The sequence below is a fragment of the Nicotiana tomentosiformis genome, chromosome 5, assembly GCF_000390325.3.
Source record: "Nicotiana tomentosiformis chromosome 5, ASM39032v3, whole genome shotgun sequence".
Classification (NCBI taxonomy): domain Eukaryota; kingdom Viridiplantae; phylum Streptophyta; class Magnoliopsida; order Solanales; family Solanaceae; genus Nicotiana; species Nicotiana tomentosiformis.
The window spans coordinates 118338956-118354007 of record NC_090816.1 but is presented as its reverse complement, the minus strand read 5'-3'; the positions used below and the strand labels follow the sequence as shown (position 1 = coordinate 118354007).

Genomic DNA, 15052 nt, shown 5'->3' with positions numbered 1-15052 from the left:
TATCCTTACCCTTGTCAACATGTGCTTGTTCAATTACAACCTCGGTGAGCTCTACTGACTCATCTTCCTCTAATGTAACTGGAGTAGTTGGCGTAGTCTCTCTCCTAGATTGAGCAACTTCTTGCTCTCTGTCTAAATCTCTTCCATTCTTGAGACTCACTGCCATTAGCTACTTTAGGTTCTATTCCTTTGGGTTAATATTTGTATCTACAGGCAATGTTCATTGTGGGCGATTGTTCAAGTCCATAAACAATAGTCCCAATTGAGTTTCAATGCCTTTGATTGCCAAATCATGTGCTGCTAACTTTTCTTGCATCTTACTATTTGTCCCAATTAGTTGTTGCAGAATGCCCCTGATTTCTGTCATATTGTTGTCCTGCTGTTGATGAGATGGTTGGTAGGCCAACTGTTATTGGTGCTGCTGATTATAGCCATGTTGCCTTTGATAAGGCACGACTTGGCCTTGTGGTCGTGCGCTTCCTGGATTGGGGTTGTGTTGTTGCTGGTTTGGTCTATACTGTTGGTTTGGTACTGGTCCCCATTACTGCCCACCTTGCCTCTGACCTCTTAAATTGTTGACATAATTCATGTCCTCTCTGAAGCCCTGGTTGTCAATTTTTCCACTCCACGAGCACACATATGACTAATTTATGCAGGGAGTGCACAAGCCTCCATTTGTTGTATCAACAATGTGCACTTGCTTTGTACCCATCTCATCAATTTTCTTTGTTAGCAAGCTCATATGGGTCATGAGAGTGGCTATGTTCTCTGCATTGGAATTGTTTGGGTCAAGAGCAAAATAATTCACTATTGGTGTAAGTGTCGTACCTCTAGTCATCCAGCCTAAATTTTGAGCCATCTTGTCGAGAAGAATCTTGCACTCTGTGAAAGTTTTGCTAAAAAATGCACCCCCAGCTGAAGCATCTACATTGGCCTTCAAACTGTCTGCCAAACCCATGTAGAATCTCTGTCCCAGCATCTGATCTGGAATGCCATGGTGTGGATACTTCACTAGCATACCCTAAACCTCTCCCAGGTTTCTTGCAAGGTCTCAGTTGGTTTCTGCCTGAACTGCAATATCTCATCAATTTGCCTTGCAGTCTTGTTGGGAGGATAAAACTTGTTTAAGATCCGCTTGACTAATTCTTCCCAAGTAGCAATGGAGTTTATTGGGAGCGAATTCAGCCAATTTAAGCCTATTCGGTCACTCAGAATAAGAACAGTAATAGCTTAATTTCTTTAAGAGTCACATTCGGCTGTCTTTGAGTCACACAAATTGATAGGAAGTTCTTTAGATGTTGTTGTGGGTCTTCGATGTATGACCCAGAGAACAGTCCCTTATTCTACAACAGGTGCAGCATGTTGTTGGTAATCTGGAATGTCTCCGCTTGTATCTGAGGAACAACAATGGCAGTGGCCAAGTTATCAACAATCGGTTGTCCCCAATCATAAAGAGCATCTTCTAGCACAAGATGTGCCACCACTGTTTGTTCTTCTTGTTGGCCCGATTATATGCCCTGAATGCTTTCTCGGGGTCTGAGAGTCCTTCAAAAAGTTCACCAGTCCTCAAAGAGCTTCTAGGCATACACCTGAGTCACAAAAGAGTTCAAACGTGAAAATTTCAATGAAAAAGTTTTAACACCGTAGGAAATTAATCAAAACTAAGAATCCTAGCAATTCTTCTAAGTTGTAATAAATAACATCGTTAGTTCCCCAGCAACGGCGCCAGAATTTGATAACGCCCAACTATGCCTTGTTAAAAGGATTAACCGGTGGCTGTAAATATAATCCGGTTCAAGTTCGGAGTCAAATTCCACAGGGAATTAACCTATTTACTACAACTTTTAACAATACTAATGATAAGCTCAAACAATTTCCGGATGCAAGATTTTTAATAGAGTATAAGTGGAATTTATTTATCTAATAAAAATAACAACAAAATTAGCAATAATCAAGAATAAAGTTGAATTCAAAGGTAAAAGGATCTAGGGCTATTGATTTCCCCAATTGCCGGACTAATTCCTGACACGTTAGCTATAATCTCACCGTAATACTCTATGAGGATTATGAGTTTTGGGCTACCGTAATTATCTCTTGATTAATTACGATATTTTACTAGAAGCATTCTCTCGAACTACTCTAGTTAACAATTTATGCAACTTAGAATTATCTCACCAAATCTTCGTTATCTCTAACCCCGCTTTTAAATTCAAGTAATTAATCTTTTAACTTACCCAAAAGTGGTGTTGTTCAACAACAATCTAACAAAGTATTTTTTCTCAAGCAACACAAGGTAACAAGACACGATTAATCAAGGGCTCTTTTAATTAATCACAACACAACACATAGTTGAATAATCATAGAATAAGAACGACTCAATTATATTTAAACATAGTCAAAACTTCATCCAACAATTGGTTCCATCAACCCTAGATGATGGGTTTAGCTATTCATACTAATGGATAAAAAGTCACTATAACATATCATAATCAACAATGGAAGTAAGAAGAAGATGATGAAAACTCTTAGGAAATTCTCCGTCTTCTCTCCTTTGTTCTTGCCTCCAAAAACTCCTAAAAATAGCTCCCCTTCTCTTCTGGGTGAATTAGGCTTCATATAGGTTTAGGTTAGTCTCTTTGGAAATTACATAATTTTCCCTTAGTTGTTGGCCTCCGTCCGCCCGTCCGCGACTGTGGATTCGATCGCGGATCCGGCCGCGGATTTCAGCCAGTGTTCTGCCTCCAGTGCGCGGTCCAATTCACAGTTAACTCTGTGGTCGCGCACCTGGAGGGGACCTCCCCGCTTGCTTTTCTCGCTCCTTTTAGACCGGGCTAACCTTCGATTGGCCTTCCACACTCCATATTGACTCCAAAACACTCTTTATCTTCTTCCTAGCTCGGAGTGGCCCCTGCAAAGCACAAAATTCTTAATTAGAGCATTTTGTTATCTTTTAGCATTCAAATATCAATAAAGTGGTGCTAAATTAGAGTATACATAGTGTCTAAATTGCATAAATATAGCCTACTATCATATGTATATTGTGTATTGCGATGCTTCACGCATTGGTTTGGGTTGTGTATTGATGCAGGAGAGGCGAGTCATTGCATCTGCTTCACTTCAGCTGAAGCCCCTTGAGAGGAATTATCATGTACACGATTTGGAGTTGGACGCGATTGTTCATGCTCTTAAGATCTTGAGGCATTACCTTTATGGGGTGTCCTGAGAGGTTTACACTGATCATCATAGCTTGTAGCATTTGTTCAAGCAAATGGATCTTAATTTGAGGCAGCGCAGATGGCTTGAGTTACTGAAGGATTATGACATCACCATTCTTTAACATCCGGGCAAGGCGAATGTAGTCGTGGATGCCTTGAGCAGAAAGGCAGAGTGTCTGGGTAGCTTGACATTCATTTTAGCAGAGGATCGACCACTAGCCTTCGACATTCAGTCCTTGGATAACAAACTTGTGAGGTTGGATATTAAAGAGCCCAGCCAAGTTCTTGCATATGTTATTGCCCAGTCTTCACTGTTGGAGCAGATCAAGACTCGACAGTTTGATGATCTGCACTTGTTGGCCCTCAGAGAGATGGTACTACAGGGTAGTGCCAAGGAGGTTACTATCGGCGAGGATGGTGTTCTGCGACTCCGGGGTCATCTATTTGTTCCTAATGTCGATGACTTGAGGGAGAGGATTCTAGAGGAAGCACACAGTTCTCGGTATTCCATTCATCCAGGTGCTACGAAGATGTATTGTGACATGAGGCAACACTATTGGTGGTGGTGGATGAAGAAAGATGTAGTCGAGTATTAAGCTAGATGCCTAAATTGCCAGCAGGTTAAGTATGAGCACCAGAGGCCAGGTGGCCTACTCCAGCAGATGACCATACCGAATGGAAATGGGAGCACATTACTATGGACTTCGTAGTTGGGTTGCCGCGGACCTTGCAGAAGTTTGATGCAGTTTGGGTCATTGTCGACAGATTGACCAAGTCGGCACACTTCATTCCAGTGGTGACTACGTACACTTCATAGAGGTTGGCCCAGATTTATATTCAGGAGATAGTTCGGTTACATGGTGTGTCTGTTTCTATCATATCAGACAGAGGCCCTCAGTTTACTTCGCATTTATGGAGAGAAGTACAAAGTGAGTTGGGGACCCGTGTAGAGCTCGGCACGGCATTCCATCCACAGATCGACGGGCAGTCGGAGCGGACAGTTCAGATCTTAGAGGACATGCTCAGAGCATGTGTGATTGACTTTGGAGGGTAGTGGGATCGATTCTTGCCTTTGGCCGAGATTGCTTACAATAACAGTTATCATTCTAGCATCGAGATGGTTCCATTTGAGGCTTTATATGGTCGGCGATATCGTTCTCCCATCGGGTGGTTTGAGACCAGCGAGGCTAAGTTATATGGTATTGATTTGGTGAAAGATGTCTTGGAAAAGGTAAAGTTGATTCAGGAGCAACTCCGCACAGCACAGTCGAGACAGAAGTGCTACGCGGATCAGAAGGCGCGTGATGTATCATTTATGGTGGGCGAGAAGGTTCTCGTGAAAGTCTTGCAAATGAGGGGGATTATGAGGTTCGGGAAGAAGGGAAAGTTGAGCCCAAGGTTTATAGGCCCATTTGAGATGTTGAGACTAGTTGGAGAGGTTGCTTATGAGCTTGCCTTGCCTCCCAGTCTATCGGGAGTTCATTCGATTTTCCACGTGTCTATGCTCCGGAGGTATCATGCCGACCTATCACATGTGTTAGACTTCATCACGATCCAGTTAGATGAGAGCATGGGTTATGAAGGGGAGCCAGTTGCTATTGTTGATAGGCAGGTTTGTCAGTTGAGGTCCAAGAGGATTTTCATGGTAAAGGTTCAGTGGAGGGGCCAAACAATCGAGGAGGTGACTTGGGAGTCCGAGGAGGACATGCGGGGCAAATATCCACACTTATTCAGTACTCCAGGTATGATTCTAGACTCGTTCGAGGATGAACATTTGTTTAAGAGGTGGAGAATGTAACGACTCGACCGGTCATTTTTTTTCTAGAACCCCGTTCCCCTAAATAAGGCTCCTCATACGTGCTTTTACTATTTTAAGACTTGTGGGGATGGTTAGTTCAGAATTTGGAAGGGTTCTGGTTTAAATCGGAACACTTGGTCCCTTAAGGTTGGCTAAAAAGGCTAAGTTTGACTTTGATGAACATTTTGAGTAAATGACCTCAGAATCAGGATTTTACGGTTCCAATTGGTTCGTATGATGATTTTAGACTTGGAAGCATGTTCGTATCGGGTTTTGGATGACCCGCGAGCATTTCGACGCCTAATAGTGAAAGTTGGTTCTTTGAAGGTTTTGAAATTCTTTAAATTTGGTTTGGAGTAGGTTTTGGTATTATCGAGGTCCAAATGGGATTCCAAGATCGGGAATAGTACTGTATGGTGATTTAAGACTTGCACGCAAAATTTGGTGTCATTCCGAGTAGTCTAAGTACGTTTCGGCGTGTTGGGAATAAATTGAAAAACTTGAAGTTCATATTTCGATTCGATTTGGTTTTGGAGTGTGATTCTTGGTTTTGTTGTTGTTTTACGTATTTCGAGAGCTCGAGCAAGTCCGTATTATGTTTATAGACTTGTTGGTATGTTTGGATGGGGCCTCGGGACCCCGGATGCCATTCGGACGATGCGCAAATTGAGTCAAGACTCAAAAGGGGATGCTGGTGCACCAGTTCTTGTGTGCCCGCAGGTGCGAGGGTTTCACCGTAGAAGCGGTTCTGGAGCGTTTGTCCATGGACCGCAGATGCGGATTTTCGTGTGCACCCGCAAACGCACAGGTGTGATGAGGAAGTGCGCAGAAGCGGACCCAACCGCAGAAGCGGGATCCTGTCCGCAGAAGCGGCCCTCGCTGGGCTTGAAAACCTCCACCAAAGTGGACCATGCACTGCAAATACGGCCAAGGCATCGCATGTACGATAATCGTTGGGGGCAGAAACCTCATTTAATGACGGGACTTAAGCATTTTAGCTCACTTATTTCATTTGTTTGGGAGATTTTTGGAGCTCTTAGAGAGGGGATTTCACCTAGCACTTTCAGGTAAGTAATTTCTACACAACGTGAGTTAAATACATAGTTTATGCGTAGATTATAACATGTAAATTAGTGAAAATTATGATTTTAGGTGAAAAACTAGGTTTTTGATAAAAATGAGATTTAACCACGAAATTTGTTATGGAATTTAGTAAAAATCATATATTTGAGTTCATGAGGTTATGGGTAACAACTTTCTTCAAACATTTTTGAAAATTCGGGAACGTGGGCCCGCAGGTGAATTTAAGGGATCCTACATTTGGGGTTGGGGTAATCACTTTAATAGTTATTATATTAACTTTTGAACATGTATTGATCATTTTATATAACATTTGACTAGTTTCAAGTCATTTGGCACCGAATTGAAGGTTTGAGCACAATCTTGGACTGGAAAATAGGCTTTTAGATGAGGTAAGTCTCTTTTCTAACCTTGTAAGAGAGAATTAACCTCATAGGTGAATTGATTAATATGTGCTCCTATTTGTGGGGACTACATACGCACGAGGTGACGGGAGTCCGTACGTAGTTACTGATTTTGCTATTGTCCGGGTAGTCTAGGACCCATACCATGTTATATTTATGATGTTTGCACCCTACCTGTTAACTTAATTGCTTAAATCATGTTAGAACTTGATAGGGGAATAGTAAGAGGCTAAATTTCACTTACTTAAATTCTTGAACGGGCCACTCGACTATTATTGAGGATTGGTGTTTCTTTAAATAATTGACTCTTAATAAATAGTGAATTGACTGTTATAAAGTATTTTCTCTTTTGTGGAGCGGGACGAACGCCTCGGTAGCAGATATATGTATTTATGGTTCGTGTCGTTCGACCCTCGACAGTGCAGAATTTAAATATTTTTGCGTTGGATCGGGCCATACGACCTCGGCATAAATTGCGCATGATAAATCTTTGGAATCAATTATAATTGACATTGTTTTGTTGACTTGAGATATAAATTATTAAATGATGAAAATTGAACTTGGGACATATTATTAGCGAAGGTATTGTTTACTATTCCTGTTATTGAGTTTTAAATATATATATATATATATATATATATATGTAATCCATGATTAGTTATTGTCTTGACATTTTATTGTTAGCCCGTAGTAAGTGTCAAAGTCGACCTCTCGTCACTACTTCTTCGAGGTTAGACTGGATACTTATTGGGTACATGTTGTTTATGTACTCACGCTACACTTTTACACTTAATGTGCAGGACCTGAGGCAGGTGCATTTGGATATCAGTCTGGCGCGCACACTTGATCGTTTCTACGAGACTACATGGTGAGCTGTCTTCCGAGCCGTTCCGCAGCAGCTGAAGTCTTTTCTTTTGCTTGTATTTTCTGTCTACTTCATTTCAGACGATAGCGTAGAACTCTTTTGTATACCCTACTAGTTGCTCGCACACTTGTGACACCAGGTCTTAGTGGTTTAAGCTAGTAGACATGTGATGATTTTTGGGTTATCTTATTTATCTCACTGCTTTAAAAATCTTGACATCTCATTTTTATTAAATGCTTACTTCTTACCTATGCACAAAACTAAAAACCAACTATTTCAAATATTTAGAAGAACGGATCACAGAGTTAGTTCATTGTCGGCTTGCCTAGCGATAACGTTGAGCGTCATCACGGCCCATAGAAGAAATTGGGTTGTGACAACATGCAATACAAATACAACTATTAATAATATATGGATTAAAACACTAAAATAACAAAATGAACTCTCATAATAATTATTGCATTATTAATCCCTACATAATTTATCTTTAACCAAACGCTTGAAGGGGTAGGAGGGGGAGTAAGGGATTGAACCCTACCCTAATGGAACTTAGAGTTTTCTATTACCTCTTGCTTCTTGGGTATTCCTTTGCCCAATTCCTTCAAAGCTGACCTAGAAATAGGATAGTTTTTGTTTAGGAGTAATATTTAAAATCTTTTACTATTTCTTTATTTTATATGTCCAACATAAAATATTGAAACACCTGTCGCTATTGCTATTGTTCCGATCATTCAAAACTTTCAGTTTGTCAACTACTACCACTTAACTAATTTGAAAATTAGCAATAATTTCAGCTTTTCTCTAGAAATTTTAATTATTCCCTCTTTCTTAAATTATCTGTCATGATTCTCTTGTACATGCAGAAAAATTAATTAAGATAGAATTTTAGCTACTTTACCTTTATTCATGTCTTAATATTTAATCTTTCTTTATTGGCATTTGAACAAAGTTATCCATTTTCTAATCTTCAAGGATAATTATTACTAAGGGTAAAAAAAAATTAAAATAATAAATAATTTAAGACAACTATTTTTAGTAATCACGACTGATAATATGAGACGGATGGAGTAATTAACTTCCTAATTTGGCAAATTAGAAAGTTGCATTAATTGTTCCAAATGTTTTTAGAGTCAATCAGAAATTTGTACTGTTTTTTTTTTTCCTTAGGTCCTCCTATGCCCAATTCCAGCAAAGCTGACCCGAAATCGGAGAGGGGCTCCTTTTTGAAAAACTTTAAAATCTTTTACAGTACTATTTTTGTTAAACTTATTTGCTTTACTTGAAGTAATGAAACACTTGTCGTTATTTATTATTTCTATCACTCAGAACTTTCTATTTGTCAACTACCACTCCCTTTCATTTGGTCACACTGCTGATTTTAAAATTGGCAATAATTTCTTTCTTTTGAGTCTGAAGAAATCTTGATTAATCAGTAAACCTTTAACAAATCAATTGTGATAGTACAAATTTAAGCCAAAAGAAGATGTTCCTTTTTTTTTTAATAACACATGCTAACTACTACACCCACCCATCAATTGAACAATTCGAAGTGACAACTCAAACCTTATGGCGTGAAAAGTAAATTGTTATTTGAATCTATAATTTAGTCTTAATAAATAATTTTATCTCTGTATTGTCTTTCATTCTTATAAAGTGTTCATGTTTGATAAAAAATTATCTACATCGCGTATTTACATAATTTGAGAAACACAAAACTTCATAAATGGACTTTTCTTGTACCAATTTAAAAATTGTTTATGGCTTCTTTCATTCTAATGATGTAATTTCAACACATTTAAAATCGGGTGGCTAAATCACGAAGATGTAATAGAGATGAAATAAAAGATTTGCAGGAGTTCCAATTTAAGAAACAAGTCAAGGATTCGAAAATTTGGCTTTCAAAATTAAATATATGGGATTATATCATAACCTTTCCCAAATTATTGCCATTTAAAACTTAAGTAACTGGATTAAATTACTATTTGTATTAAGTAGAGTTGCCACACATTTGGCCTAAAAAAGAGTGTAACTTAGGGCGGGTTAAAGCCTAATGTGTAACTTATGAATCACCCACCCATTCATCACCTAATATTAAATTAACACTACATATTGTTCATACACATTCCAGTTTATTTGGATAACGAGCTTATCCAACTATATATATTCTAAGGCTGTATCTAGTCTAGTAACTAATGCGGTAGAGAGGCTGAGGTTGAGTATCGTCGCAGTTGAACTTGTCCCAAGTTGTCTCTGTCTCAACTTGTTGCCATATATGCGTCCCACGTTGTAGCTCTCTTTTGTCATGCGTGAATTGGACAATTGACCAATTTTTAGCCTCTTGGTAGGAATATAAATGATCATTCACATATTTAAGGTGTACATATTTTGGGTTGATTCGAATTTTTTAATTACCAAATCAAATTAATTTTCTCGAATTTTTTAATTTATAAACGAAATCAAACCAATAAAAGTCATGTTTTTCAATCTCAATTTTTTTTCGGATTTTTGGGTTTTCGAATTTTTTCTGACAAATTTTTCATAGCATAAAAATTATAATTTGTGCTCTAATATTTCTTACGTCCTAGTAGAATGAAACTATATAAGATGTTACCCAATAAAATAATACAAAATAATGGGAGATAGAGTCATGATTATACTAAAATACTCAACAAATCGCATAAGGCGTAATTTCGGATTTTTATAAAATATTAATATTTTGACATGGAATTAATTCCTATAATTTTTGTGAGATGAATCAAATTAATTGTGACTAGATTCGAGCCGTTTGGAAGTTATACGTGCATTATGGAATTTCTGAAGCATTGCTTAGCTTGTTCGACATTGGATTTGGCTTGTTCGAAGTAAGTAACTCTTCTAATCATGGAGTTGAGAGTATGAACCTTGAATATATGTATTTCGTGAATTTTTAGGAGGTGACGCACATGTTAGGTGACAGGCGTGTGGGCGTGGACTATAAAAATTGTGGTATAATTGTGTCTGTGGAATTTTGTAGTTAAATGATCTTGGCATTTTCCATGCGATTTTATGAGTTAAAGAAATTGAGATAAAAAACATATTATAAATCATGTTGAGGCTATGTGTCAGTATTATTGGGACCCACAGAGGTCATATTGTTGTGAAATATTTATTTTACTATTGATAATTAATAAGCCATAATAAAAATAATCATAATCTAAAAGTACTAACTCATGTTAAAATAAGTACGACTAATAAGTAGTAAGTATTAATTACATAACTAAATAATATTAAAAGTAAGTTATTCTACAAATATATATATATATATATATATATATATATATATATATATATATATTTTAAAAGTAAGTTATGCATTTCCACTATCTAAGTAATGAAAAACTAAGAAACAAAAAATACTATTATGGGGTTGAATTGAAATTTTTTGTTAGCATTTCTATTGATTTGGACTTTATCTGAGCCACTAATTTTTATGGGTTATAAAACATATTTGACCATTCAAAAGTTCTAAGTCCAAGTTTGAGATAATACATTAAAAGAGAGAACTAAAAAAAAGATTTAAAATATTTATAAATTATATTACAATAATTATTTTTATGTATAAAATATTTTTATAACTTGTATATATATAATGTCGGTTGGTTTGGTTTCGGTTTGACTTATTTTAGTTAATATCAAACCAAATTAATTATGATCAAATTTTTTTTCTAACACCAAACTAAATCATAGTCGGATTTTTTCTCGGTTTGACTCGAATTATCAATTTGGTGTGGTTTATCGATTTCCTTTGTACACCCCTAGGCATATTTAAAATTTCATGTGTTGAAGACGTGAACCAAAGTATGGCACTTCACAAAAGTAAACTCCAAATTTACCACAACAACAACAACGACCCAGTTAAATTTCACTAGTGAAGTTCGAGGAAGGTAGTGTGTACGCAAACCTTACCCCTACCTCGAGGGAGTTGAGAAGCTGTTTACGATAGACCATCAGCTCAAGAAGATGAAAAGAGGTAATATATCAATACCATCAATAAAAACCATAAAAAAAAAATAACAGCATCACAAAAACAAGAAAATAGATGAAAAGCAAAACAATAACCATTAGATAATGCCCGGCGATAGGAAAAATACTCCAAATATACCAAACGATATAAAAAACAAGAGTAAATATAGAGGAAGAAGGATCCTATATTTTGATCCAACTGCAAACTATCATTAACACGAGGAAAACTGTAATACATGAAATCAACAAAGGTAAGAGGATGGGGAGCAAACGGGAGACTTTATCCTTTTTTTCTTTTTAGGAACAAAAGAAGGGAAAAAGAGAAAAAAGAGCAATGAGCCAGTTGCTACTTTTTGCTCATATTTTCCTCGAAATACCCTTTTGGGAACTCCACTCTAAGCGCACACACACACCCCTATTTGTTTTCAAGTTTTTGACCAATTTCCACAACCACTATTTCACACCTTATCCCGTCTTATGTACATAAGACCAAAACAAACACGCATCATTATTTGTTTATTACAAAAGAGCTTTTGGCTTGCGCCTCTGTCTCTTCGTTGCTTCAATAAGATTCCAATCCCACCTGCAAAACCATTAAGAAAATAAACAGTACGTGAGTCAAGAGTTGTTGAGATACCCATATGCCGCATCCAAAATAAAAATGTCATTCAACAAGACAAAACACTATTCCCATCGATTAAAATAATCGGTTAAACTAACAAATATTATCCCTACCTTAATTAGGAAGATAGAGAAATTGTTTAATAAACTATTTCGCAAAATAAACCTTTACACCAAATTGATAACAACAAATTAGGAATTTTCCACACATGATAAGTATTCTCATTTTACTTTTTAGATAAAAAGAGCAATTCAATGCAAGTCATCTTGCGTTCACTTAGGGTATGGAAAAAGGCCACACCCAAGGGTAATGATGTATACAAACTACTCTAATGCAAGAGGTTACTTTCACGGCTAAACTATGAGTCAACTAAAAATAACTTTATCGTTGCTCATTTTATATTTTTTAGATACTAGACTTAAATTGCTTAGTTTGGTGTCTAACACTAGATGGTAATTCTGCCAACTACAAAGATCATTTTGGAACCCTTCTATACTTGGAAGAAAGTTGAGGCATCTGTCCCATAAATTATATGAAAAGAAGCTTATATCAAACACAAAACAAACAATGAATACATAGCAAAGTTTTTGGAATAATGATGGAATGGCTCAGATTTGAACAGGCATTAAAGTATCCAATTACTGATGTTGAATGATAAACTTTTCTAAAAAGCATTGACTCAAATCTTTTGTAGGCTGGATCGGGAACTCGAAAATATTAGAAAAATTAAAGCTTGACTTGACTGACACATCATCTGATGCAAATATTATCCTAATATTTGAAATTTCATTTTGAGCATCTACAGACTACAATTAACTAAAACGCATTTTCCCTCAACTTTTGCGACCACCTTGTAAGTTGTAACAGTTCCAACTCATAAAGATATAAAATAAGGTTATTCATAACACTACAGGTCGAAAAATATAGCTTTTTATCCGGCTGTCCCTAGGTAACACAACCCATAAGATGTCACCACTAAATTTGATAAAATTAGGACGACGACAACACAAACCCAATATAATTAAAGTAAAGAAAAAACTTTGAAAGACATTTGGCTTAGAAAAAATTTAATCAAATCATGACATGTACTTTTAATTAAGTCTTTTTATTAATGAGTAAGTAACATATAAGGATCGAGCGTGCCTGGACTATTTCAAATTTCCACAAAGTAAGTAACTAATCCACACCTAACTATTTCACCCAACACATAAAAATAGTTGACTGATATGTTTTCCTCACTTTAAATTGGCACTCATAGAGTTAAATTAATGAATTCTCTAAACCAATTAAGACATTGCCAAGAAAACTACCATAGTTAAATCTAACAATCAAAAAGGAAAATAAATAAGAAATAAGCTAACGATAAATAAAAATACTTACCGGACTCCATTTACTCCCGGAAAATGACCTTATCCGCTATATCCATCAACGGCTTCAAACAATCCGGCGAAAATTTTCTTGCAAACCAGTGTGAATACATATTATTTGATTCCCGGAGCTCCTGTGAGATCTGGGGCGGGTCATAAGCATCCGGGTGTCCATCCACACTGCCCGTCCAGTGGACTCTATTAAGAGGTTCCCGGAGCTTGTAAATAAGCTCCGGTGAGATCTCGAGCGGGTTATAAGTATGTGGGTGCCCACCCACACTACCCGTCCAGTTAACACGAGTAAGAGTGTAATGGGTACACCCATCCGGATCCTCCATCGACAACAGGGTCGGAAAATAATGCTCTTCAGGATAACACGAATCCTTGTTCAAACACGGCAGTTTAAACTTCCTCCATAACCTCCTGTCCTTAATCACTAACTGTGCATGCTTTCGGGTCAATACGAAGAACTGTGACCCGACCCGAAACCGGTCGAATGGCACTTCTGGTAGCATCACGTTTTCCCCTCTGGCGATGTACCGGTCCCACAACTGTGGCTCGCCCGAGAGTATTTCGATGAAGCTCCGGTGAGCCGGGAACTGAGTCGATAAGAAGAGAGAATTGTAAACGAAGTTGAACGAGTGGAGAGGAATGCACTGTTGAGAAACGAGGGCAAAATAGGAATTTGAGGAGTCGTCTAGGATAGCAGTGGCTAGGAGGCGGCGAGCGGCGGAGATGAGTGAAGGGGAGGCGCGTTGGGTTCTCTTCCCGGCAATAAAACGGCCGTTAAAAACACCTCCGGGAGAAGCGACCTTACTAGAAGGATCCGCATGAACATAAATATTAAACGAATCTTCGTGGCCGGCGAAGAACCGTTCCCAAAGAGGCGCGAAATGGAGATCGGTATTAGTGAGGAAGAGAAATGCGATTTTGCGGCGGGGATTAGTGGTGCCAAGGCGGGAGACAGCCCTAACTCCGCCTCTGCCACCGCGTTTGTGAATGGAATTAAGGGTTGCGCGGCGGAAGAGAGCGAGGTCGTCGATCTCATCGGGGAAGGAGATTTTATCGGAGTGTTTGTGTGGGAGAACTCGTGGGGCGAAGAGAAAAAGCAGTGGAAAAGATAATAAAAGTACAAAAGAAAGTACTAAAGGTGCGTTCAACATAGTATAGTAACTGAATCAGAGCAAAAGAGAAAATGGGTTAAAAGGGTCAAATATGAATATAACTAACTACACATGTAAAATGGCGAAAAAAGAGCAACTGATACAGAGAAGATTGTGGAGAAAAAGGGATAGAAGTTAGAAGAAGAAAAGAAGAAGGGGGTGATGTAATGTAAATGGAGAGTCGGAAAAGCAAAGGTGGAGGTCTTATCATGGCGATATGGATCAGGACCGAGTATGGTTTAATTATAAAGATGACAAATTTGGTGATTGGTTTTGTGGATTAGTATCCTATGCATTCGGTCGCATGTAATACAATGTGCTGTCTTTCCTTGAAGTTTTTGGAATAAATTGGAAATTAGCATTTTAGTCCCTAAAATTGATTACAGATAATGATTTTGGTCCTTATGATATCTAGGTAAGATATTTAACTCTTAGTTAACTGAAATCTGTATTTTGTATCACCGTGCCTGTAAATCTATAGAAATTTAACGAATTTTTTGACCAACACATCAGTCAGTTGTTCCTGTGTTATTTAA

General features: G+C 37.6%; 2 protein-coding genes across 2 annotated transcripts; one reads left to right on the top strand and one right to left on the bottom strand.

The window, feature by feature from the left end:
• The first annotated feature begins 390 nt into the window (after positions 1-390).
• On the top strand, positions 391-3811 carry LOC138893055 (uncharacterized). Its single transcript, XM_070176824.1, has 3 exons — positions 391-528; positions 3089-3214; positions 3350-3811. The coding sequence occupies exons 1-3, from the start codon at positions 391-393 to the stop codon at positions 3809-3811; spliced, it is 726 nt and encodes a 241-aa protein (XP_070032925.1).
• A 7720-nt stretch (positions 3812-11531) lies between these two features.
• Positions 11532-14659, bottom strand: LOC104103719 (glycosyltransferase BC10). Its single transcript, XM_009611646.4, has 2 exons — positions 13367-14659; positions 11532-11947 (listed from the first exon to the last, which is right to left on the bottom strand). The coding sequence occupies exon 1, from the start codon at positions 14514-14516 to the stop codon at positions 13377-13379; it is 1140 nt and encodes a 379-aa protein (XP_009609941.1). The 5' UTR covers positions 14517-14659; the 3' UTR covers positions 11532-11947; positions 13367-13376.
• Positions 14660-15052: the final 393 nt, after the last annotated feature.

Bases quoted from the DNA above. Each gene is read 5' to 3' on its own strand.
- LOC138893055 (XM_070176824.1), top strand. From the start codon at position 391: ATGGTTGGTAGGCCAACTGTTATTGGTGCTGCTGATTATAGCCATGTT. The intron at 529-3,088 runs GTACTGGTCCCC...GTATTGATGCAG, and splicing joins TGGTCTATACTGTTGGTTTG to GAGAGGCGAGTCATTGCATC. The intron at 3,215-3,349 runs GTGTCCTGAGAG...CATCCGGGCAAG, and splicing joins TGAGGCATTACCTTTATGGG to GCGAATGTAGTCGTGGATGC.
- LOC104103719 (XM_009611646.4), bottom strand. From the start codon at position 14,516: ATGTTGAACGCACCTTTAGTACTTTCTTTTGTACTTTTATTATCTTTT.